Source organism: Neoarius graeffei, chromosome 10 (genome assembly GCF_027579695.1).
Source record: "Neoarius graeffei isolate fNeoGra1 chromosome 10, fNeoGra1.pri, whole genome shotgun sequence".
In the NCBI taxonomy this organism is placed as follows: domain Eukaryota; kingdom Metazoa; phylum Chordata; class Actinopteri; order Siluriformes; family Ariidae; genus Neoarius; species Neoarius graeffei.
Genome location: NC_083578.1, coordinates 5,574,000 through 5,600,029, shown reverse-complemented (window position 1 = coordinate 5,600,029; position 26,030 = coordinate 5,574,000). Strand labels below are relative to the sequence as shown.

At 41.5% G+C, this 26,030-nt stretch overlaps 1 protein-coding gene across 3 annotated transcripts; it reads right to left on the bottom strand.

Moving 5' to 3' along the window:
* Positions 1-733: 733 nt before the first annotated feature.
* LOC132892769 (class II histocompatibility antigen, B-L beta chain-like) lies at positions 734-24,547 on the bottom strand. Of its 3 annotated transcripts, XM_060931140.1 has the most exons (7): positions 22,627-22,958; positions 18,584-19,407; positions 6,315-7,387; positions 5,732-6,041; positions 5,256-5,394; positions 2,460-2,641; positions 734-960 (listed from the first exon to the last, which is right to left on the bottom strand). In XM_060931140.1, exons 2-3 carry the CDS (start codon positions 18,773-18,775, stop codon positions 6,455-6,457), a joined length of 1,125 nt encoding a protein of 374 aa, XP_060787123.1. In that variant the 5' UTR covers positions 18,776-19,407; positions 22,627-22,958; the 3' UTR covers positions 734-960; positions 2,460-2,641; positions 5,256-5,394; positions 5,732-6,041; positions 6,315-6,454. The 3 variants fall into 3 exon arrangements, with proteins under 3 accessions (XP_060787123.1, XP_060787122.1, XP_060787125.1); XM_060931139.1 differs by lacking the exons at positions 734-960; positions 2,460-2,641 and having other exon boundaries at positions 4,613-5,394; XM_060931142.1 differs by lacking the exons at positions 734-960; positions 2,460-2,641; positions 5,256-5,394; ... (1 more) ...; positions 6,315-7,387; positions 18,584-19,407 and adding exons at positions 19,609-22,481; positions 23,236-23,517; positions 23,816-24,088; positions 24,389-24,547 and having other exon boundaries at positions 22,627-22,921.
* Positions 24,548-26,030: the final 1,483 nt, after the last annotated feature.

The following is a 26,030-nucleotide window of genomic DNA, read 5'->3' as shown; positions in this document are numbered from 1 at the left end:
GAACGATGCCCAACATCGAGCAGCAGCTTTCTAGACTGGATGCAATTGTGGATAACACATTTATCTCAGCAATTACAGAGGGTCATATTTGCACTGCTGATGAACGCCTTTTGTTTTCCTTACCAGTAAAGAAAGGAGGCCTGGCAATACTCATCTTCTCGAGCATTGCTGATTTTGAGTTTTCCAATTCTCACGTAGTTACTCAACAACTAATTACAAGCTTTAAGAATGAAGGTAGTCCTTCAGCGATAGATAATGAACAACACAAGACCTCAAGGAGAAACATAGTCAGAGTTAGAGAAGAAAGGAACAATACCATCCTACAACAAGTACGTGAGAAGATTAATCCAGACCAATTTAGAGCAAATTATCTAAGCAGGATGAAAGGTGCTTCAAGCTGGTTAACAACACTACCATTAAAATCAGAAAACTTCATCCAAGAGAGAATTTGATGATGCGCTCAGCCTTAGGTACGGCTGGACACCGAAGTATCTTCCATCAACATGTCCCTGTGGTAAGAGATTTGACGTTTACCATGCTATGTCATGTATGAAAGGTGGCTTTGTTTATAGGCACCACAATGAAGAACGAGACCAGTTTGCTGACTTCTTTAGGATGTATGTATCGATGTTCAGGTTGAGCCACAACTTCAGACCTTGACAGGAGAAGTTCTCACCAGTAGTGCCAACTCCTCTGATGAAGCCCGACTCGACGTCAGTGCACGGGGTTTTTGGCAAAGGGGACAATGTGCATTTTTTGATGTAAGGGTTTTCAACCCTTTCACAAAGAGTCACCTGAACCAAAAACTGGATGCTGCTTTTAAAAGTAACGAAAATGAGAAGAAGCGTCTCTATAATCAACGTGTGATAGAGGTGGAGCATGGTTCCTTTAGTCCTCTAGTCTTTACACCATACGGAGAAGCTGGCAGAGAAGCTGAATGCTTCATTGCTGAGCTGGCATCTAAAGTGAGAAGAAACAGGTTGAATATGGTGAAATAATGCACTGGTTGAGAGTTAAATTGTCGTTCAATTTATTAAGATCTGCAGTGTTATGTCTAAAAGGCTCCAAGACAATTAAACTAGAGAAGAACTTTGATTTTAGTAATGTACAAATCATAAATGCAATTGGAAAAATGGACTAGTTAATTGACTTTTATAATGTATATGTAAAACCCATGTCCTGGATTATGTATTAAGTAAAATTTTTTAAAATGTATATAGTTTTGCTTAAATCTTGATTTAGAATTATTTTATTTTGCATAGTTTTTTTAATGGAGTTTTGAAATAAAGGTTGATTAAAAAAATTATTCGATCAACAAGGTAAAGTGCTTTTTTTTCTTTTTTTTCTTTTTTTTTTCCTGAGACACAGGGATGACATTAGGGAATTAAAAAAAAAAATCCATCACCACAACATCCTCAAAAATCCACAACCACAAAGTTCTACTTTCCTGAGTCTACTTCCATGTGTGAGCCAATCACAGGGCAGGGATATTATTACATCATCAATTTCTCAGAAAAGACAATGTTGGAAAAAACTTGCAGTATAAAAAATATAAACAATAAATAAACACAATGATTTAAATACACTAGAGTCCTATAGTGTAACAGGTGTAATACAATATAAGATTGGAGAAGATGGAATACTGCACTGCAATAAAAGCATCATCTAGGAGCCTGAAAATGATGTAAAATAATGCACTTCAGACAACTTCTGATATCAGTCCTACCGGTTTTGAATGAAGGTGGCACGGTGGTGTAGTGGTTAGCACTGTCACCTCACAGCAAGAAGGTCCTGGGTTCGAGCCCAGTGGCCCATGAGGGCCTTTCTGTGTGGAGTTAGTTTGCATGTTCTCCCTATGTCTGCGTGGGTTTCCTCCGGGTGCTCCGGTTTCCCTCACAGTCCAAAGACATGTGGTTAGGTTAACAGGGGGCGGCTTGGGCTGAAGTGCGCTTGAGCAAGGTACCTAAACCCCAACTGCTCCCTGGGCGCTGTAGCATAGCTGCCCACTGCTCTGGGTGTGTGTGTGTGTGCGCGCTCACTGCTCACATACGTGTGTGTTCACTGCTCCAGCTGGGTTAAATGTAGAGGATGAATTTCACTGTGCTTGAGTGTGCATGTGACAAATAAAGTCTTCTTATATCATATTATATATATATATATATATATATATATATATATATATATATATATATATAGTACCAGTCAAAAGTTTGTACACACCTTCTAATTCAATGTTTTTGCTTTATTTTTGTTAATTAAAAGACAATTCATATCTTAAAGTAATGATGGATGTCATTTCTCTTTACTTTGCTGAGCATTTCTTCACATAATGTAGATTACTACAGTTGTGGAATCGGACTATTTACTGTATTTTTATTATTTACTATTTACTATTTGATCTGACGCATTAAGAAGGCAAGAAACTGGTCCATTAATTAACTTTTGACGACGCACACCACCTGTTAATTGAAAAGCATTCCAGGTGACGACCTCATGAAGCCATCCATCCAACCATCCATCCATCCATCCATCCATTTTCTGATCTATCACTGTTCTGTCAGGGCTGTGGAGGAAGTTGGAGCCAATCCCAGCTGAGATGCCGGGTTCACCCTGGACAGGTCGCCAATCTATCACAGGGCAACTGAAAAACAAATACAACCAATTCAAACTTCTGACTGTCAATCAACTAAAACCGGTTTGGAAAAAAAAATTCCCCATTGTTCTACCATAAACACGCACACACACACAGGAAGAATGAGGAAGTAAAGATAATCTTCACGTTAGTGCTGCTCTTTATAAACTTCCCTAAAACAGTGGCTGTAGAAAGAATCCTAGTGAAAATAAACCACGTTATTTAATTAAAATATTCACGCATCAGTGATGTAAGTGTTGTCCACACATGGCTGAAAGATTATGGGGTAAAGTTCTATCATTATTATTTTAAAGAACTAATAACATGGATAAAGTGACAGCTACAAAGAATCCAGAGCATTTCTGAGAAATCCATAAACCCTTTTCAGCATGTGAGCCAATCACAGTGCAGGAACACTGTTACATCATCAGTTTCTGGGGAAAGAAAATATGGAGAGTCTCAGGAACTGGATCATTTTAAGTGTATTCAGTGATTTAGGAATAGTGAACTTAATTTCTTTTTTTTTGACATGATTCAGCCAACCTGAAGCTGAAAAGCTTCTTCTGGTTGATTATAAGCCGTGAGCACTGCATGGCATCAGCACAGAGCTAAAGTTCATATTTAATAATCTGTGTGTTAGTTTATTGAGCAATTCTGCAGTTAGTGTATATGGAATATTTATTGTCCAGTGAATAAATGGTTGAATTTGCTCTCTTTATTAGAAGTCTAGAAGTGTTTTTAATGAAATAAATCATGGAACGTCCCAAATGCTCACACTGCTGAACCTGCAGAACCTTTTTTCAGTAATCTGTAGCCTGGATAAAGGTTCTTAATCTGAGTGCTTCCATATCAGAAAGGGTTCAAATAAAGACTTTTAGAAGCAGTTTAGATCCATAGACTGTCCGAAGAACCTGTGGATGTGTAGAGTGAGACACGTGATAACCAGATCTGCCAAACTTGATGCATTTTGAGCTGCATTTTAGAGTCCAGTGCTGGAGAATCAGTCATACAGTTTGCCACACAAAGAAGTCTTTCTTTCTTTAAATCCAATAATCGTTGCTGATCAAGAAAAAAAAAACAATAAGCATATAACTGTCAAATGTGACACATTCATTTACAAATAATTTAATTGGAATAATAATTCAAAAGTGATTGAAAATGTTTTTTGCCCTTTAACAAACTCTCATTGAAACAAATTGTGATCCAAACTGGAGTGCAAATAAATACTGAGATTTACAGCAACCTTCAGGAGCTTTGGGGAAAAATGCTGCTTCTCGTCTCTTTTAGTTAAAATGTCAACACTAGAACATTTTACATTCACACTTTCTTATTAACTGCTGTATGCAAAATATTTTCCTAGAATAAGAAGAATAAGAGGCATAAAAAGTAAAATTTTCTCCTGTAATTCTTTATAGTATCGACATCTTAACTAAAACAGAAGAGCAGGAGCCTTGTTCCCAACACCATGAGGACGTGTGCACACTGTACTGAGAATAATCACTAAATAAGTAACGTGTGAAAGGATTATGTCAATATATAGTACTGAACAAAAGTGGTCCAAGGAAGGACAACTGGTGAACCGGTGACACCTTTATAGATCTGACACCTTTCTGTTTTAGCCAGCGTTAACTTTGTCAGCATTTTGTGCTACAGTAGCTCTTCTGTTCTTCTGGATGTGACCATATGTGCTATGCGACTCAATGAGCCTTCGGCACCCATGACCCTGTCTCCAGTTCACCGATTGTCCTTTCTTGGACCACTTTTGTTCAGGACTAACCACCAGAGGTGGGTAGAGTAGCCAAAAATTGTACTCAAGTAAGAGTATTGTTACTTTAGAATAATATTACTCAAGTAAAAGTAAAAAGTAGTCGTCCAATTAATTACTTGAGTAAGAGTAAAAAGTACCAAGTGAAAAAACTACTCAAGTACTGAGTAACTACTGAGTAACATCTTTGTTTATTGATGTCATAACAGGCAGAGATTTCATATATATTTCACACATATAAACTGTGTGTGTAGTTCTGTGTATTAACAACAACAAGCTCAAGGCAGTCTGCACATAAACCATAACACTCTGTGTGTGTGTGTGTGTGTGTGTGTGTGTGTGTGTGTGCGCGTGCGTGCATGTGTGTGAGCATGTTCACTCCATGAAGTGACTGTTCAGCTTTAACAGCAGCTGGCTCTCAATTCTGCACTGTGAAGCTGTGACCTTTTAGTCGTGAACAGGTGAAAACAATAATAAATTAAATATTAATTAATTAAATCTTTACAAAGTAACATAATAACAAAACAATGGGTAGAGGTTACAAAGAAAAAGGCAGTCTGCATATAAACCATAACACCGTGTGTGTGTGTGTGTGTGTGCGTGCATGTTCACTCCATGAAGTGACTGTTCAGCTTTAACAGCAGCTGGCTCTCAAGTTTTGCCGGAAGCCCATATGCACCGATGACTGTCCTGTGAAGCTGTGACCTTTTAGCCGTGAACAGGAGGCCTGCATGACTGAAAAGTCTCTCACAGGCAGCAGACGCTGGCAGGGCCGTGTTGATTTTCAGTGATAGTCTCTTAATTAAAGGAAAAGAATGCAGCAGATCCATACCTCCACTCAATGAACAAGAAAGGTACCTCTCCAACTCTCCAGTTTTTGATTTTCCTGCACTCAGGGATGCAAAGAAGTCATCTTCGTCAGAGTGATTGCTGTCAATTTGGGCATCATCATCCAAGTCTATGTCAGTGTCCAGGTGGCTTCTGATGTAGTCAAGGCCTGTGGTAAGACAAATTGTTTTCAAAAGAGTTAGGTCTGCACATTTTTCTTACTTTTCTTGTCTGCCAAGCTGCTGTTTTTTAAATATTAAAACCCTCAGTGTTCGTAACTCTTGCTTGTCCATAATGTTTCAGTTTTTGTTAACAAAATAAGGTTACAGCCCTCACAATCTCAACAAAATGTGGTTAAATCAATACTTTTCTGACAATGTCAATTAAAAATGTATGTTATACATGTATGTATACAATGTTATCATCTTCATAGAGGCAGAATTTATGGCAGAGCTCTTGTACAATACTACTGATTTAGACTTGAATTGATACATAAGTACATTTACCAGCTTTTAAGATGTTCTGGTCAGTGGTTCAGGATGTCCTGAATTTCGGTAGTAGAATAGCTGCAGCAATCAGCTCCAGTTCTTTCATGATGTCCCCAAAGCGTTTCTGGATCGCCTTCTGCAGGGCATCAATGAGAGGACCACACACTTTGCATGCAGACAACAACTTCTTCAGCTTGTCTTGCAACTGGTAAAGTGTTGGCAGCCCATATGCACTGATGATTGTCCTTGAAGGATGTTAAGGGCCATGGCAACAGGCTTCATTACAGCCGCATACTCAGTCAAAAATGTCATTTCAGCTGTATTGAGCCTATAAAAGATGAAAATTAGCTTTTAGAAACTTCTGATACACATGTTTATTGTTCATTGTTTCAATGAACATTCAAATACAATAATAAAAAAGGTTAATAAGCCATCACACCCAAATCAACCCAAACTACAATTATCACACAACCATGTAAAGAAAACTATATTATATTGCATTTTATTGAACTTAAGAGAGATGGATTAACATACATTAATCAGCAATGCTGACATCTGTTTAATTACTCTTCAACAAACAATGTGAGTTCTGCCAACTTACATCTTTATCTTTAGTGCCATGCAAACATTGCGGATTGCTGCTTCTCCTTGCTCCTTTTGGATGCGCACAACCCTTTCAACTGCGAGGAACAGGGAGCTCCAACAGGTCTGGTTTGGTCGGAGGAACTGCAACTTGCATTCTCATTCCACAATTTCAGCTGCTGTGGTCGACCTGCTTGTTTTATTCCAAAGAGCATTACATTTTCCCAAAGCAGCCCGAGACAACCTCTTGTATGTTTCACTGGTAGTTCCTGCAGCCGTGGTGTCGACTGTTGACACAAGATTTAGGAGATGGCATGCACACTTGTGGTGTTTAGGAAGCTGGTACTCAAGTCCACTATCATCATCCAAAATGGCGGAAACATCTTGATACTCCACCTCCAACTCGTTTTCATTCTCTGACCCATCATCAATGTTTGAGTCACCCTCCTCCTGTCTGTCAGTGACCTTGTCATCTTTCTCCTGTGCACCATATAATCGAAAGGCCTTCATGAAGTTTGAACCACTGTCTGTTGTTGTCCTGGTCACTTTTTCTCTGATATGGTACTCAGAATGTATTTCCTCTAATGCTGCAGCAAGGACATCAAATGTGTGCGAGCCTTTGAGATGTCTACAAGCTAATGCAGCGGAGTGTCTCTCTAGAGAGTTGTGGTCTATCCAGTGACAGGTGACACCTAAGTAACTACGTTGTTTGGCAGACCAGCAGTCTGTTGTGGTAGCAACATGGTTCACAGCACTCAGTTTTTTGACAATTATGCTCTTCATTGTCTTTGCAGCTTCCTGTAATCTACAGCATAATGTTTTCCTTGTTAAAACTGTACACTGAGGTTGTAAGGTTTCTATCATGGTCTTAAAGGATGGTGTCTCAACCACAGAAAATGGTTGGTTGGCTTGACATACAAAATTTAGCACAAGCTTGTCAAGTGTTGCCTGTGATACTCGCTGTGAAAGGACAGTGAAGGAACTTGTGATCCTGGCATTCTTGCTGGGAGGTTCCTCAGAAGAAGACAATCTTCTTTTTCTGTGGGACTCTATTAAGTCTATGTATTTTTTCAATTTATTGGGGTGAACCCTCTGTTGACAGAAAAAAATAATTATGAGGCTACAGGGAATTTATCCATCAAAATGGACTCAGCACCACATCATGATGGCGGATATCCTATGGCTTAAATATTTGAAAAGATGTGTAGGGCCTAACAGAAAACCAAAACTTGGTTAATAAAAATAAATTTTGTAAGTTGTAAGTTCACTTTACATAAGTTATATTCACTTTACCTACTCTCCATTGTGGTGGTGACTCTGTTTTGCTGTTCATTGACTGTGTGTATCTGTCTGTGACTCTGTGTGCATGCGTGCATGTCAGTGGCGGCTCCTGGTCAAAATTTTTGGTGAAAGAAACCACCCTTCGTCCCTGGCATGCGATGCAAAACAAATTCAGCACCTCACCATGCTCCCCTAGGCGGCTTGATTTTCATTTATTAGGCTATAGGCAAAGTGAAGTTATATGTACGAGACACAAGATTACATTGACATTTTTATATTTAACTGATCCGTAAAGATTTCTAATATCATCAAAACCATCCCTGGCAAACTTTGAATAACCATCACCTACAGTAGCTGTGCTGAATATGACACACGGCCAACAGTGAATACGATTCCTGAGCAAACTCCGTCAGCCAGTTAACCTCGTCATACACAGAACACGTGAAGTTTCTCCTTACCATAACTGCTGGCAGCATTACTCACAACTTGAGTGATTTTAACAGGTTTTGGTCTCCCCTCTGCATTCACACGTAATATCTCCTCGTACGAAAAAGACTGGAAATAATCCTGTAAGATGCGATCAACGATGTTAATCCTTTCATCTCCCAAAAAGTTGTTTACTGGCTCCATCTCGCAGAGGAGTTAGCAAGTGGAAGTAACCAGCAAAAAGGTTGCTAACTAGCTGCCAGTGCCCAGCTTGGCTGGGTGGTGGTGGGGATTGCTAGCAAGTGGTCAAGCTAACAAGCTAATGCCCTTCCTTTTGTGAACAAGTACTTGTAGACAAATAATAAAACAAATCTCACAGAAAAAAAAATACCTAAAGTCTTCACAAATCCCTCTAATCCACAACAAATACAGTAGCTTGAAAAATGGAGATTTCACAAACGATATGTTACGCGTTTTGTTATTTATAGGGTGACCAGATTTCCCTAGTCTGAAACCGGGACATTTTTGCGCGCGACCATGCTCGTGCACGCACACCTTTTTTTACGTAAATGTGACACTCAGAGAGGTGCTCTTATCATTTTGTTGAAGCTCACATTTATCAACATCTCACATGAAATTAAGCAAACAGGCATTTTGTTATCTAGTAGCATAGTGGTATACAGATCAGTTAAATTATGGTCAGACAACACATTTTGTAATGGCTGAGAATAGGCCAGGCTATGTCCATAGGCCAAATTTAAACTGATTTATTTCACCTGTTTGTGAGAACACCAAGAAGAATGCATATGCACATGTAGGCTATATCTCTAAAATTGTATGCACTATAGCATGAACTTAAAAAGTAGATATGTGATCTCAACATAGCCGAGGTCAGAATCAACCTTACTAACCATTCCCCACAACTGAATGAATAAAGCAAGAAGATGTGTACAAAAGTGAACACTTTAATGGAAGGTGCAACAAGCTGTTCAACACAGCAATATGGCCAAACTGTCAGAATGGTGTGTTAAACAGAAACAAAAAAGAGACAAGTGATTTGAGAATATACACTCAAACAAAACAGCAATAAAGGAGGAGAGGGGCGACAGCCCGAGGAAAGCCCCCACAGGAGAGCACAGCATTTGCAACATAGGCTACCCAACTCAGTACAAGAACAAAGCACAGGAACAAAGCTAAAGCGACTGTCAATCCACCCACCCTAAACAAAATGCATTAGCCTATGTATATTTACAAGAAGAGTTTTAATGTGATCCTGTATATCGGCGTTACCACCGTGGGCTATGGAGAAGGAACACTTACAGTGTGTGCAGTAGGCTTCGTGCGCATTGTTCTGCACCTCTCGGAGATAGGGGTAGGTGCCCTGTAAATCTTTGGAAAAGGTACATTTTCTTTTTGGCATAATTGCTGCGGCATTACTGCTGCTAGACAAAGAACATTCGCGCCAGTTAATGTTTATTTTATTGTTGCATGGCAACACGTTCTGTTGTCTGGAATAATGTGGCTAAATAAACACCCATGACACAGGGCCAGGGGGCAGTAACCAGGAAAGTTTGCGATTCCTGTCAATTCATCAAAATAGTAAATGCAGACATTTCTCCGCTAATGATTCCCACGCTCAGGGGCCCCGCTAGAAATCTTGGGCCTTATGAAAGATTACAATTTAGGGCCCCCCTGGTAAAATTTTCAAGCTCAAGCAACTGAATTTCAAGTCTGTTTTTGGCTGGCACTTCTACTTTACTATGCATGTGATCAGCTACCTAGCAAGTTTAGGTGATACAATTATTTGGTATATGAACATTTTAAATGCAGAACTGTCAGAATTAGACTGAATAGACTGTTGCCTTAAAATGAACATTCCATGATATATATGGAAGATATATATATATATATATATATATATATATATATATATATATATATATATATATACTGGGTGCGATTTGCTGGGGGGGGGGGGGGGGGATGGTGGGGATCATCCCCCCCCTCTGGTTTTTATCTCTGCTGAAAAAAAATCCTCGGGGACAACCCCGTCAATAAAACAAACAAACAAACCAAAAAAAAAAAGTTGACATGACAGGCATGTTGTGACACAGTTTTCTATGGTCTACATTGCACTCACTTTCAAAATGACCCGAAGTGGCAGCTTTGATGTTCACGAACGTCCCCAGCAAATAGATACATTGTAGATAATAACAATATCCAGAGTGTGAACATGGATTTAGCGCCATGAATCACATCCTTATTGATGAGCGCAACAGAATGAATGTATCCACACTGACAGCCTTCTTTTCCTCGCTGTCAATGGGCCAGACGTGCGTTCCTGAGAAATTCGCAGAAATGCGGATTAAAGAAGGGCGAAACGCGGCGGATAGCGCACCGACGGGAAAGCAGAAAAGGCCACATGAACTGCGCCATCAGAGCAAGCTGTTCATTTAGTATTCGTGTATTTTAGTGATTTTTGAGTCACTGTCCATTTAATCCGGAGGGAGAGAAACATCACAGCAACGCAGCAAGCAATGCGAACTTTGTTGTGTGTTAGTGTTCGTATATTTAGTCAGAGAGATAAGAAGATGAATTTACTATCTCTGGTTTAGTGTTCGTTTTCATTTAGTGTTATTCATTTGATATCATCGGATGTTATTGAGCTGTTAGCCTATTGTTACCTTAATTTTGTGACGTTTCATGATTAAAAAAAAAAAATCCCCCCTTCTGGTTTTTTGACAAATCGCACCCTGTATATATATATATATATATATATATATATATATATATATATATATATATATATATGAGTGATTCCACGCTTATGGGTACTGAAATAGGGAGATGAACTTATTTTTAAAAATTCACCTAAAACCATTTCTTTTTTTACCATCAGGTCACAAAACATGTAATCTTTAATGAATGATATGTTAAAAGATAACTTTAATTTTCTGAGATGTAACAAAAACATATTTATATGCCAAAGTCAGAACGTAACAGAAGTGTTGTGGACATATATATTCTCAATTTTAACAATGTAGAATTACTTTTTGAAACATAGGAAGGTGAAGTTTTAGCAAATATAATTAATAAACATGTGTAGTAGAATAAACATACACATTCTTTCAATAAGATTAACATGGTATATAGCTAGATTGTAATTAATTTGTAACAGACGCGAGATGGACAATCGTAACAGAAGTAATGTAACAGACATCATTTTGGAACTCATAGGCTTGACTTTGGCATATAAATATGTTTTTATTACATCTCAGAAAATTAAAGTTATCTTTTAACATATCATTCATTAAAGATTACATGTTTTGTTACCTGATGGTAAAAAAAGAAATGGTTTTAGGTGAATTTTTAAAAATAAGTTCATGTCCCCATTTCAGTACCCATAAGCGTGGAATCACTCATATATATATATATATATATATATATATATATATATATATATATATATATATATATATATATATTTTTTTTTTTAATTTTATGAGCAACTATTATTAGGCCACTCAGTAACCTATGGAGTTCATTCAATCCAAATGTTTGTGTTGAGAGAAATTGCATGCATCACTGTATCAGTATGGATTTATAACATTCTGTATGCACATTATGGATACTCCAGAGCCCTCCAGCAAACATCATTGTTAGGTTTTATTATTATGTAGGTTTATAAATAATTGTAATTCTTGACCAAGAAGGCAGTAATTTATTTGTGACAAAATTAAGGATTAATTTCTGTTCAGTTAAAATGACCTTATGTCTCGGCTGGACATTGTTTGGGAACATTTTGCTTATTTTGATTTGATCAGAGATGTGTCTGAACAGCACCAAGGTCTGCAATGATGCCACACACACCCACAGCTTCATATCCAACGTGTATTTGGGATTAAAAGTTAAATTTAAAGCCATGATTCATGTTAGTTTTATAGTTTATAGTTTTGTATTAGCCTTATTGCTGCACAAAGTGTTAAGACTGTATATGGGAGAGCTTTTTAAGATCCTTTATTATTTTGGACTATTGCATATACTATGGCAGTGATTTAGATTTAATTGTTAGATCTAAGATGCATTCAATGATTTTAGTTTTATAATTACAGAATATAATTTAGGATTGTTAAAGACATATTCTTATTTGTTATTTTGCTTATGATTGTCTTACTACATATTGATGAAATCAAGATGTAATTTGCTGACTTAGCACACATTCATCTCGTCTCGTCTCGTCTCGTCTTCTTCCGCTTTATCCGGGACCGGGTCGCGGAGGCAGCAGTCTAAGCAGGGAAGCCCAAACTTCCCTTTCCCCAGACACCTCGGCCAGCTCCTCGGGAAGAACACCGAGGCGTTCCCAGGCCAGCCGAGAGACATAGTCCCTCCAGCGTGTCCTGGGTCTTCCCCAGGGCCTCCTCCCGGGGGAACATGCCTGGAACACCTCCCGAGGGAGGCGTCCAGGAGGCATCTGAAAAAGATGCCCGAGCCACCTCAGCTGATTCCTCTCGATGTGGAGCAGCAGCGGCTCTACTCCGAGCTCCTCCCGAGTCACTGTGCTTCTCACCCTATCTCTAAGGGAGCCCCCAGCCACCCTGCGAAGGAAACTCATTTCGGCCGCTTGTATCCGCGATCTTGTCCTTTCGGTCATTACCCAAAGCTCATGACCATAGGTGAGAGTCGGAACATAGATCGACCGGTAAATTGAGAGCTTCGCCTTTTGGCTCAGCTCCTTCTTCACCACGACGGACCGGTAAAGCAACCGCATCACTGCGGAGGCTGCACCGATCCGCCTGTCGATCTCACGCTCCATCCTTGCCTCACTCGTGAACAAGATCCCGAGATACTTAAACTCCTCCACTTGAGGCAGAACTTCTCCACCAACGTGGAGAGGGCAAGCCACCCTTTTCCGGTCGAGAACCATGGCCTCGGACTTGGAGGTGCTGATTCTCATCCCAGCCGCTTCACACTCGACTGCAAACCGCCCCAGTGCATGCTGAAGGTCCTGGTTTGAAGAAGCCAACAGGACAACATCATCCACAAAAAGCAGAGATGAAATCCTGTGGTTCCCAAACAGGATTCCTTCTGGCCCCTGGCTGCACCTAGAAATTCTGTCCATAAAAATTATGAACAGAACCGGTGACAAAGGGCAGCCCTGCCGGAGTCCAACATGCACTGGGAACAGGTCTGACTTACTGCCGGCAATGCGAACCAGACTCCTGCTCTGTTCGTACAGGGACCGGACAGCCCTTAGCAAAGAACCCCGAACCCCATACTCCCGAAGCACCCCCCACAGAATACTACGGGGGACACAGTCGAATGCCTTCTCCAGATCCACAAAGCACATGTGGACTGGTTGGGCAAACTCCCATGAACCCTCGAGCACCCTATGAAGGGTATAGAGCTGGTCCAGTGTTCCACGACCAGGACGAAAACCGCATTGTTCCTCCTGGATCCGAGGTTCGACTATCGGTCGAATTCTCCTCTCCAGTACCCGGGAGTAAACCTTCCCCGGGAGGCTGAGAAGTGTGATTCCCCTATAATTGGAGCACACTCTCCGGTCCCCTTTCTTAAAAAGAGGGACCACCACCCCAGTCTGCCACTCCAGAGGCACTGTCCCTGACCGCCACGCGATGTTGCAGAGGCGTGTCAACCAAGACAGCCTCACAACATCCAGAGACTTGAGATACTCAGGGCGGATCTCATCCACCCCCGGTGCCTTGCCACCAAGGAGCTTGCAAACCACCTCAGTGACTTCGGCTTGGGTAATGGACGAGTCCACCTCTGAGTCATCAGCCTCAGTCTCCTCAGTGGAAGACATGACGGTAGGATTGAGGAGATCCTCAAAGTATTCCTTCCACCGCCCGACAATGTCCTCAGTCGAGGTCAACAGCTCCCCACCCGCACTGTAAACAGTGTTGGCAGAGTACTGCTTCCCCCTCCTGAGGCGCCGGACAGTTTGCCAGAATTTCTTCGAGGCCGACCGATAGTCCTTCTCCATGGCCTCCCCGAACTCCTCCCAGTTCCGAGTTTTTGCCTCCGCAACTGCCCGAGCTGCAGCACGCCTGGCCTGCCGATACCCGTCAGCTGCCTCGGGAGTCCTGGAGGTTAACATGGCCCGATAGGACTCCTTCTTCAGCTTGATGGCATCCCTTACTTCTGGTGTCCACCACCGGGTTCGGGGATTGCCGCCACGACAGGCACCGGAGACCTTGCGGCCACAGCTCCGAACAGCTGCATCCACAATGGAGGTAGAGAACATGGTCCACTCAGACTCAATGTCCCCCGCCTCCCTCGGAAGCTGGGAAAAGCTCTCCCGGAGGTGGGAGTTAAAGACCTCCCCAACAGAGTGCTCGGCCAGACGTTCCCAGCAGACCCTCACCATACGTTTGGGCCTGCCAGGTCTGTCCAGCTTCCTCCTCCGCCAGCGGATCCAACTCACCACCAGGTGGTGATCAGTTGACAGCTCAGCCCCTCTCTTCACCCGAGTGTCCAAGACATAGGGCCGGAGATCAGATGAAACGACTACAAAGTCGATCACTGACCTCCGACCTAAGGTGTCCTGGTGCCACGTGCACTTATGGACACCCCTATGCTCGAACATGGTGTTCGTTATGGACAAACCGTGACTAGCACAGAAGTCCAATAACAAAACACCACTCGGGTTCAGATCGGGGAGGCCGTTCCTCCCAACCACACCCCTCCAGGTGTCACTGTCATCGCCCACGTGAGCATTGAAGTCCCCCAGTAGCACAATGGAGTCCCCAGTCTGAGCACTCCTCAGTACCTCTCCCAGGGACTCCAAGAAGGCCGGATACTCTATACTGCTATTTGGGCCGTAGGCACAAACAACAGCAAGAGCCCTCTCCCCAATCCAAAGGCACAGAGAGGCGACCCTCTCGTTCACTGGGGTAAACTCCAACACATGACGGCTGAGCTGGGGAGCTATAAGCAAGCCCACACCAGCCCGCCGCCGCTCACCACGGGCGACTCCAGAGAAGTGGAGAGTCCAGCCCCTCTCGAGGAGCTGGGTTCCAGAGCCCAAGCTGTGCGTGGAGGTGAGCCCGACTATCTCTAGCCGGTACCTCTCAACCTCCCACACAAGCTCAGGCTCTTTCCCCCCCAGCGAAGTGACATTCCATGTCCCAACAGCCAGCCGCTGTGTCCGGGGATCAGGTCGTCAAGGCCCCTGCCTTCGACTGCCACCCAATCCACATTGCACCAGTCCCCTACTGCTACCTCTGTGGGTGGTGAACCCACAGGAGGTCAGGCCCACGTCACCTCTTCGGGCTGAGCCCGGCCGGGTCCCATGGGCAAAGGCCCGGCCACCAAGTGCTCGCATACGAGCCCCAACCCCGGGCCTGGCTCCAGGGTGGGGCCCCGGCTGCGTCATCCCGGGCGACGTCACGGTCCTCAGATTTTTCTCCATAGGGGTTTTGGTGAACTGCTCTTAGTCTGGCCTGTCACCTAGGACCTGTCTGCCTTGGGAAACCCTGACAGGGGCATAATGCCCCCGACAACATAGCTCCTAGGATCATTCAAGCACACAAACCCCTCCACCACAATAAGGTGGCAGTTCTAGGAGGGGGCACACATTCATGTGTTAAGAAATTATGATTTTAATATTTTAGCTTTTCATCCTTTAAACTATTTTCTGTTTAACTTGGCATTAATTTCTGATGCATTTGACCTTCGTAGACTAGACATATTCTTATTTTTTGTTTACTTTCTTATAACATATCTTTGTTTAAAAATTCTATCACCATCTTAAGTACATATTGCCCTATGTTATATCTGACCTGAAGGGGTGTACGTAAGCAATGACCTTTTGAAATCTGTCTGTACCTTGCTATCATGTCATATCATCAGAAATATGTCATTATGTTATGATTTACACACACACACACACACACACACACACACACACACACACACACACACGCACACCTGAACATTCCATCAGAACAGTGATGTAATTAAAATGTGACTTGCTCACACACACACACAGACACAGATATCAAAATGATGTCACTCACTCACACGCCCCCATAGACACACACATACACACATTCATGCACACACACACATAGTTATCAAACAGTGATGTCATTTACACACAGATAACACTCGTATATAATAACCCTCTGTATTCTTGTCCAATTGGGGGAACTTGCGAATAAAGATGTGAACTACATTGGGGTTCCTGTCTTTTTTTGCGACTAACCCCCCCAGAGCTCTGGGTGGTACGAGGGCGGGGGTCCCGAGAAGTAAGTTGACCATTTCCGACTGGGTGAACCCTAACAATCATCAATAATCAGGATTACAAAATGTATTCCTTTGTTTCCTCCATTTATTGACTTATTGTATGTGATCAAATGTATGCCTTGACGAATAACTACACTAGTTTTTTGATACAATTACAGAGTGCACTGCAAGAAATCCACTAAGTGTTTTTGGTTTCTTTTAGGCATCACACATTTATTAGAAAACACAGCAAATGTTCAAATATTCAAGTTAAATACTTAGCAACAGTATCAGTAAATCCACACATGAACAATAGCAATGATATCTATGACCACAGCTAATGTGCAAAATATTAAAGTTAAATACTTAACAATATCAACAAATCCACACATGAACAATGGCAAAACACCTAGACTTAATTATACAATAAAGATACCTATGAAAAAAGGTGATTTTTTTTTTCACACACAGTGTGATATCCGGACTTCATAATTCATCACACCTGTTCCTGCTTAGCAACTTCTAGAATGCACACCTCTGTTGCGCACATAGAAAAACTGCCAGCTGCTCTAAGCTGCACTAATAGCGGCGCTGTGCACACACGGAGCTACACATTTCACGTGTCCCGCGCCCAGAATCAGACTGTACCATTAGTAAAAAGGGTGGAGGGGTGAAATGACAATATCATAAATAATTCAAGAAAAATGTTATAGCAAATCATAACCATGTATAATTTACATATTTTAACAGATTAAATGAAATATTTCATTTCAAAAACTTACACAAGGCAATACTATTAAAATAATATTAATATCCCTCACAGGCCCCCCTGTCAGTGCCAGGCCCTTAGAATCGTCCTAACTTTCCCCCCCTAGCGGCGCCCCTGCCCACGCTGCTCAGTCGCAAATGTCTCGAGTGGCGAAAACTGGGACATATCCGTGTCCCGACAGACTTTTGTCGGGACTCGGGACACACAACCCCAAATTGGGACTGTCCCAGTAAAACCGGGACGTCTGGTCACCCTAGTTATTTAGTAAGTTTTCACCAGTCTTCCATTCCCAGTTTTTGACCAGAGCCGTGTAGGGGAGAGTGGGGAGGAGTGAGCCATGGGGAGAAGTGAACCACTTAAAATTTTTCTAAATTTAGCCAGGGTTTATCCCAGTTAACTTGTCATATGAAGTCACCAGGGAATTCCCCTGACTTCAACCCACAGTGGATGGAAGCCTGGCACCCTGCTCACAATAGGAGAACAAAAGTCTAAAATTCAAGGTAGTAAGTAAATATTTCACTTAACATGTTTTTTCATCCTATTGTCTAATAAACCAAGATAACAATCACATTGTTGTTGTTGTTTATTAGGCATGTACTATGGTATTGTGTGATGACATAACCTGGGCCACATCCTTCCGTTCAAATGTAGGTCGACATCAGAAGCAATGGCGGGTCGTTTTGGGAGGAGTGAGCCACACAGTGCATGGGAGGAGTGAGCCTAGGTTAGTTGGTTATTTGGCTAAGCGTGCCCATTACTAGTATCTGATTTCAGATTATTTTGGTGTTTCAGCTAAAGACAGGCCTCAGGTTTAATTATGTTTTATAGACTGTAATGCTGCTGTGCAAACACGTGTTCCTACAAAAAAAAACTTATAATAGCTGGACTTTTTTTGTTAAGATTTTAGATTTTTTTTATATCTTTACTGTTTTACAAGTTTTACAGTCTGATTTGGTTTTTTTTTAATACGTTTCATTTGTTACAGTTCAAATAAAAGTTTGTATTTCATGACAAATGTCATTTGTTCATGATTTCAAACCAGTGGTCCAGTCCTCCCCATGGGGTGGTTCACACCTCCCTTAGATCGGGAGGAGTGAGCCATAAAATTAACAGGCTTTTTCTCCCATCTGTAGAACTGATGGTTGCACGATTAGTTGTACAACTTGGTTCATGTTGCAACTACTCTGAATACCTTTCATTTGCATAGGATCATTTTAACTTCAGCCCTTTTATTTTGGCTAGGGGTCCAAAAATAAAAAAAGCGGCTCACTCCTCCCCACTCTCCCCTACAACTGTAACGCTATTGAGGAGCTGACATTAGGCGAGCAACCTTATTTTCATGAGCATTTTTTGGTTTCACATCAATAAAAGTGATTGTTAGGAAGATTTTTTGTTGTTTTATTTCTTGGTTCTCTGGTGTGTGTGTGTGTGTGTGTGTTATCTTGCCGTCTGAGGCCGCAGTGCGTCAATACATTTCCACAAAACAATGTATTTTACAGTTATTTATGATGTTACAACAGGGCTAACGTCTGCCTACGAAGACAGCCAAAAGCACACAGCTTACTGACCGCAATGTGTTTCCTCAAATTCGGCGTTGAGTTTTTATAAGCTGAAATGTCCACTGGTTTGGGGAGACACATGTGACACCGCATAACATAACTATTATTTTTTGTTGCTGGAAGAGTGAACATGGTTTGTATGTGTGGCCAGGGGTGTGCCTCTTCGGCTTGATGAGAAACGCTGGCCGCTGTCTCTGCCATTTTCCTTCTGCTTCCGGGCTCTTTTCCACCTGGACTGGGCTTGCCGCGGGAATTTTGTGTGCGGGCGCACGTGACGGCTTGGCTCTGTTTGATTGGCGAAACGGAGTTAAACCATAGCTCCGCCCACTATGGCTCTGGCTGCTACATGTGATCGGTGAGATACTGTCATGTGACAGCCTCTGCTGGAAGTCTCGACAAAACATAAACAAACAGACCACGCATCGCACGGATCAATAAAAATAAAGTAGCGAGTAATGAGCAGAATATAGCCCAATGTAACGGAGTCAAAGTACCACTTCTTCTTCACAAATGTACTCAAGTAAAAGTAAAAAGTATGCTGCATTAAAACTACTCTTACAAGTACAATTCATCCAAAAAGTTACTCAAGTAAATGTAACGAAGTAAATGTAGCGCGTTACTACCCACCTCTGCTAACCAATGCATACCGGGAACACCCCACAAGATGTACCATTTTGGAGATGCTCAGACCCAGTCATCTCACCATCACAATTTTGTTAAAGTCACACAGATCCTTACATTCGCCCATTTTTCCTGCTTCCAACACATCAACTTCAAGAACTGACTGTTCTCTTTCTTGCTGCCTAATATATCCCACCACTTGATCGGTGCCACTGTAATGAGATAATCAATGATATTCACTTCACTGATAAGCGGTTTTAATGTTATGCGTGATCAGTGTAAATATTTCGTAAAACCCATCCCACTGGTTTCGGATTTCCTCTATGTTTTATATCTTCATGTTAGCCAAATGCTAACATACAGCATAACCACCTACACATAAGCAGTGAGAGCAAGAGACTGAAAGATGATGATTTCTGACTCGTGGGTTTATTACACTGCAGCCAAAATCACTTTTAATATCAGTGAGTGTGATGCTGTTATTGTGAAACTTCCATCCATCCATTATCTGTAATCGCTTATCCTGTGCACGGTCGCAGGCAAGCTGGAGCCTATCCCAGCTGACTATGGGTGAGAGGCGAGGTTCACCCTGGACAAGTCACCACGTCATCACAGGTCTGACACAGAGAGACACACAACCATTCACACTCACACCTACGGTCAATTTAGAGCCACCAATTATCCTAACCAGGCTCCAGCTTGCCTGCGACCCTGTAGAACAGGACAAAGCGGCTAGAGATAATGAGATGAGATGAGATGAGATGAGATGAGATGAGATGAATTAGCCTAACCTGCATGTCTTTGGACTGTGGGGGAAACCGGAGCACCCGGAGGAAACCCACACAGACATGGGGAGAACATGCAAACTCCATACAGAAAGGCCCCCATCAGCCACTGGGCTTGAACCCAGAACCTTCTTGCTGTGAGGCGACAGTGCTAACCACTACACCACTGTGCCGCCTATTGTGAAACTTGTTTATTTTATTTCGATCAAGCAAGTCAGGCTATTACTGTAATAAGAAATTGAAATCATCCACAACCGGTACATCCATACATCCTGAACTCTAACCTGCTCGAACCCTCACCTGTTCAATTATAGCCTGTCTGAATTGTAAGCCACTTTGAATGAAATAGGACATTGGATCTATACCAGGGTGGAATCCTGTTCCAGATTTCATAGCTATAATACAGTTTATACCTTTGGCTCACAGCTGAAACTCCACATGTTCAAGTATTTCTCAATCTCAGGCTACAAGATTTGATCTTACTGATCCAAAGGTTGTGAGGTCAAATCTCATGACTGAAAGGAAGTCACAGTTAGGCCTGTAAATATCACACTTAACTCTCAGCTGGTCACCTCTGTGCTTTATTTATGTTGGGAAGCCATGGCCTAATGGTTAGAGAAGCAGCTTGGGGACCAAAAGGTTACTGGTTCGGTTCCCTGGACCAATAAGTCACCTAATCTCCAACTGCTCCCCAGGCTGTGTGGGGTATGTTGTATGCTGCTCTGGTTAAGAGCGTCTGATAAATGCCTGTAATGTAACATTATGCTTTGCTTACATGATTAAAATTTTCTGACAGAATAATAAATGTACTGTTATAGAAAGTAGACAGTAAATCAAATCATTGTGTATATTTTCTGGTGTTGCAGATCAAAAATAATGACAAGATTTCAGCTCTGAGTTTTTTTCAAAGCTAAAGAACACATTTTAGAATCAGCTCAATGACTCTCCTGATTAAAAGCATCATCTTATAAACTCAAAATGATCCATCACACTGAAAACCATTTCACTTTTAAATTGATTTTATGTTTCTTGTTAGTATTATTTATGCATTGCTTTTTTTTCCAGAGGAAGTGAAGCTCCCGACCCCAAACTGGACCTGATTCTCCACTTCAGTTTGAATTAAGTTCATAATGCATAATGCAGTCGTAATGACGCCACAGAAATACAGCAGGATTAAAAGTTTACTCATAAGAACTGTGTTAATTTCATCAGCTATATAATGCAACATATATAAATCTCATCTCATCTCATCTCATCTCATTATCTGTAGCCGCTTTATCCTTCTACAGGGTCGCAGGCAAGCTGGAGCCTATCCCAGCTGACTACGGGCGAAAGGCAGGGTACACCCTGGACAAGTCGCCAGGTCATCACAGGGCTGACACATAGACACAGACAACCATTCACACTCACATTCACACCTACGCTCAATTTAGGTGGTGTTTACATTAGACCGTATCAGCGGATCATCAGATTAACGTTTTTAAAACGATTCGCGTGCACACAGCAACGCCAATACACGATTCGCGTGCACACAGCAATGCCAATACACGGATACGCTCGGCTCCGCAGGCATCCTGCGCTCCAAATCACTCCACCCTGAACAGCGAGTGCCCTCTGGAGGGTGCGCACTCCGGCCCTGCGCAGCTCACAGAGCGGGCGAGTGAAGCGCACGAGCAGTGATTCGGGACAAATAGCAGGAAGTGAAAGTCCGCGCCGTTTTTCAGCAGTCGCGTCACATGACCAACGTGGCATGACCAACGCCAGCGAATCAGGAAGGTGGATGTCACAGTGACGTAGTCCAATGACGACATCAGCTAGAGCTCAGCACAGCGTATCCTCGTTCCTCAGTGTTTACACAGCACCGGATCAGATACGTAATGGATTGAATACGTGGGCCCTGGCGGATTCAAGTTGTTCCGCCTGTGGAGTCGTTTCCCAGCGTTTTAATGTGAACGGACAGTGCATCCGCGACAAAAACGAGACGGATACGGTCTAATGTAAACACCACCTTAGAGTCACCAGTTAACCTAACCTGCATGTCTTTGGACTGTGGGGGAAACTGGAGCACCCGGAGGAAACCCAAGCGGACACGGGGAGAACATGCAAACTCCACACAGAAAGGCCCTCGCCGGCCACGGGGCTCGAACCCAGGACCTTCTTGCTGTGAGGCGACAGCGCTAACCACTACACCACCGTGCCGCCCCAGATGCATTATAAGGAATTAATTTATACATTTTTAAGCTGAATGTAGTATCTAAGCTCAGTTTGTCAAATTTCTACTCAAGAACTCTTATAAAGCCTATAATCAAGATATTTAACATCAGTTTCAGCAAACACTTACAGAAAGCTGATCTTACATTAAGGAAAGTGATAATACAGACGCAGATGCACATATTATGAAATGCTCATTTCTCAGCAGGTTTTAATTGTTCGGAATAAAGCAGATGTTTAACAGATAAAGCGATTTCAGCAAACACTCCAGTGTTTCTCTGCTCACAGACCTGTAAAAATTAACATCACATGTGTGAGCTTAAAAATCATCACATTTCAGCTTAACTGTAGCTAAACAGTGAGCATTATGGGTAAATTAACTCCATCCAATATGGGGAATGAAGCTGAAACCAACATGGCAACTTCAAATGATACCTGTGTTTATGTCGGCACCAGGATCCGTCCTGTGAACACAAATCAGAAATAAAGCAGAAGGATGAATATCAGGTAGCAAGGTTAAATATTAATTATTAATAGCACTTCAATTTTAATAACAAATACACAGATGTCCTAATACACGTTTCTGTTTGTAGATTTCCTGCAATCTTCCACTGACCTGAGCATTTCTTCCTGTAGTAGATGAATCCAGCAGCTGAAAGCACGATCCCCAACACCAGCCCTGAAGCCCCGATAGCAATCTTACTCTTATCAGGTTCAGACATCGAGGGATCTGAGACAGAAAGGGGTTTATATAGATAGATTACAAAAATAACTCATATAATAGCTGTTAATAGCAGCACTAAGCACTATGGAATACTATTTTTATACAACAACAGACTTAAGAACTACTTTTACTTTCAGCTATGAAAAAAAAACAAATTTTATTTGATGATATTTTTTCACTCCTTGTTTATTGTTGTTGACTGAACACCAAGTTTTGAAAGATGAGTTATGATGTGAGTGAAACAGGATCTCCGTTTTTTTAAGCTCAGTTCATGACAGTGGACTCAGATATTTAGATCTGACTGTGATGATCAGACTCACCCCACTTATAGACCATGGGCTTTTGGAAGCTGGCGTGTTGCACCACGCAGGAGATCTCCTCTCCAGATTCAGGCATGTACTCCAGATGTGAGTGGATCTGATAGTACCAGTCTCCATCAGCCATCTCCTCAGTGGACGTTACACCTCCCTTAACTTCTTTCCTGTTTCTCAGCCAGGTCACCTCAATCTTTGGTGGGAAAAAGCTGTAAGCGCTGCACATCAGCCTGGCTGGGTGAGTGCCATCTGACTTCTTTACCAAAGTGACCCCAACCTGAGGCTCAACTGCACAATTAAACCACAACATCAACTTACAGCTGAGAGTCATTCATTATAAACTAATAATAATAATAATAATAATAATAATAATAATAATATGTAGGTATCTAAAAGGTAATCAGTTTAATTAGGTAACTAGTAAGCTACAGAAGAGCAGCTCGGTGTGTATTATACATGCATTTAAATGCAACTAAAATATTAAACTGAACTAAAAATAATGTAAAATCTGTTACAGGCATACATCATGAGGAAATACTGGGAATATTACTGAATAAATGGTTTTCAGGTTTGCAAATAATCTCACCTGCTTTACTGAGGCCTTTGCTGTAGTAAAGCTGAGCATTGGGCTTACAGACATCATCCACAATGGCTTTCCATGTTTGCATGAATGCAGTGTCATTGTTAAATATCTCTGCGTTATAGATGCCGCGTGCAGTGTATCCCACATACTTCCCCAGAGTGCTGTTATACTCGATGTATTTGATCTTATTGAAGATGAAAGACAGTATGAACTCCATGTCACTGAAATCATCAGAGCTCCAGAGGCACCAAAATTCCATTGCCTCAGAATTTCCATCTGAGAGAAAAATAACACCAAAGCTTTATTTCACTGCTAAAACTGAGAGTAATACAGCTTTTATTTTGAATCTATGTTTATTTTAAAAACTAATTCTGAGCTTAAACCTGCCTTTAAACACTAAATAAATAAATCTCCAGTTCTGTAATATTCCTCTGACAAATTTAATTGTAATTTAATTTAAATTTAAACTGCATCCTTCTAAACACGAGCTTCTTTTTATTTGTTTTCTTGTAAAAACAAAACACAGCCACTTAAAAATCCCCACAGCCTAACCTCAGCAGCTGATCTAATACTCACTTGCTGTGTGCAGGATGGCAGGCAGTAAGAGGAGCAGTATTCTCAGCAGCTCCGACATTGTTCCTCTCTGAGTGTGTTCTCTTACTGAGGAAAGTGTGGGTGAAGCAGCTCTACTCTACACACACACACACACACACACACCAATCCTGCACCACACACACACACAGTCACATGTTTCCAGGCAGAATTCAAACCAATACTGTTCACCTGTTAAAGCTGTCAGGTTTAAATCCATCAGTTCACTATTTAAAACTTCTGAATTCATCAGTTAAGAAAAGTTCAGGATTATTTCTCTCTCAAACTGCAGGAGGAATGAGTGTGAGAAATCAACAACAACAACAGACATAATAATGTCTCATTTTCAATTCCATCATCTGTTTCTCGTTGTTTTCTTCTTCTTCTACTTCTTCATATTATTATTATTATTATTATTATTATTATTATTATTAAGCTGTAGCATCAATAATACTAAAATGTGTATTATGATTGTAAACTCTATAGAAATGACAATGAAAATATTTATTACATTGAGATCAATTTTTATATTCACAAAATAAGAGTTCAGCTTATTGATATTTTACACCTTTTTTACATTTAGATATAGAAGAATGTGGGCTGTTTTTGTCTGATCTTCATTTCCTTGCGAATTAAAGTTTATTGTCAATAAAAATAGTGCCATGTAGTATCATACATCTTGGGGTGTTTTTTTATTGTTTTCCTAAATTATGTGATTTTCTGCATAAAAATAAAACATTATATTATCATAGCAACTATTCTCCACTCAGCCATCTGCTTACACACGCACACACACACACACAGTAAAAATAAAATCGTTAAAATTAAACCAAATATAGCCAATAATTGTCAAAATAATACAACCCTAAAAAGTTGGTACAGTGTGGAAAATGCAAATAAAAAAGAAAGCAGTGATTTCTAAATGTACTTTGACTTGTATTTGATTGCAGACAGAATGAACTGTTAAGGAAATTTAGTGAATGAACATTCCTATTCTCTGTGTTTCTGTGTGTTGAGCTCAAGTGGCCTAGTCTACTGAGAAAGATATTTTTCCAATGTTGTAATCGCCTTTCTGTGACCTTGGTGGTAATGAGCAAGGTGCTTGAGTTCATCCTAACTACGCATCTTCTCATGATGTAACCACCTCTCCTGACCTCGGTGGTGATAAGCAGGGAGCTTGAGCTCTCCCTAACTTGCATCTGCCTGCACGTACCGTACCAAAGCATGCCAGGTGCACTCATTAGTAAAGCTTCATAGAAAATCTTGAGCCAATCACGTGAAGACACAAGCAGTGAGCAAATGCCTTTAGAGTATAATAGATAACAGCCAAGAAAAAACAACTCCGAGTGAGCGTATTCTCGGCATCACTGAAGTGGTGTCTTCTACTCTTCTTCTATTATTCTCTTTCCTTTCCTATTTTATATATCTTTATATGATCTACTATAATAAATAACTGAAAAGACGACTGCTAAGCGTTCTGAAGTGTTTATTAGAAATTTCCATTACAATTTGACGTCCCTGGGTGGGCCCTATGCGTCTGATCCTCGGACGACGGAACACTCCCAAGGCTACGGTGCGGAGCTGAGAACTCGGACGAGAGACCAGGCCATCAGGGCTCACCGAACCA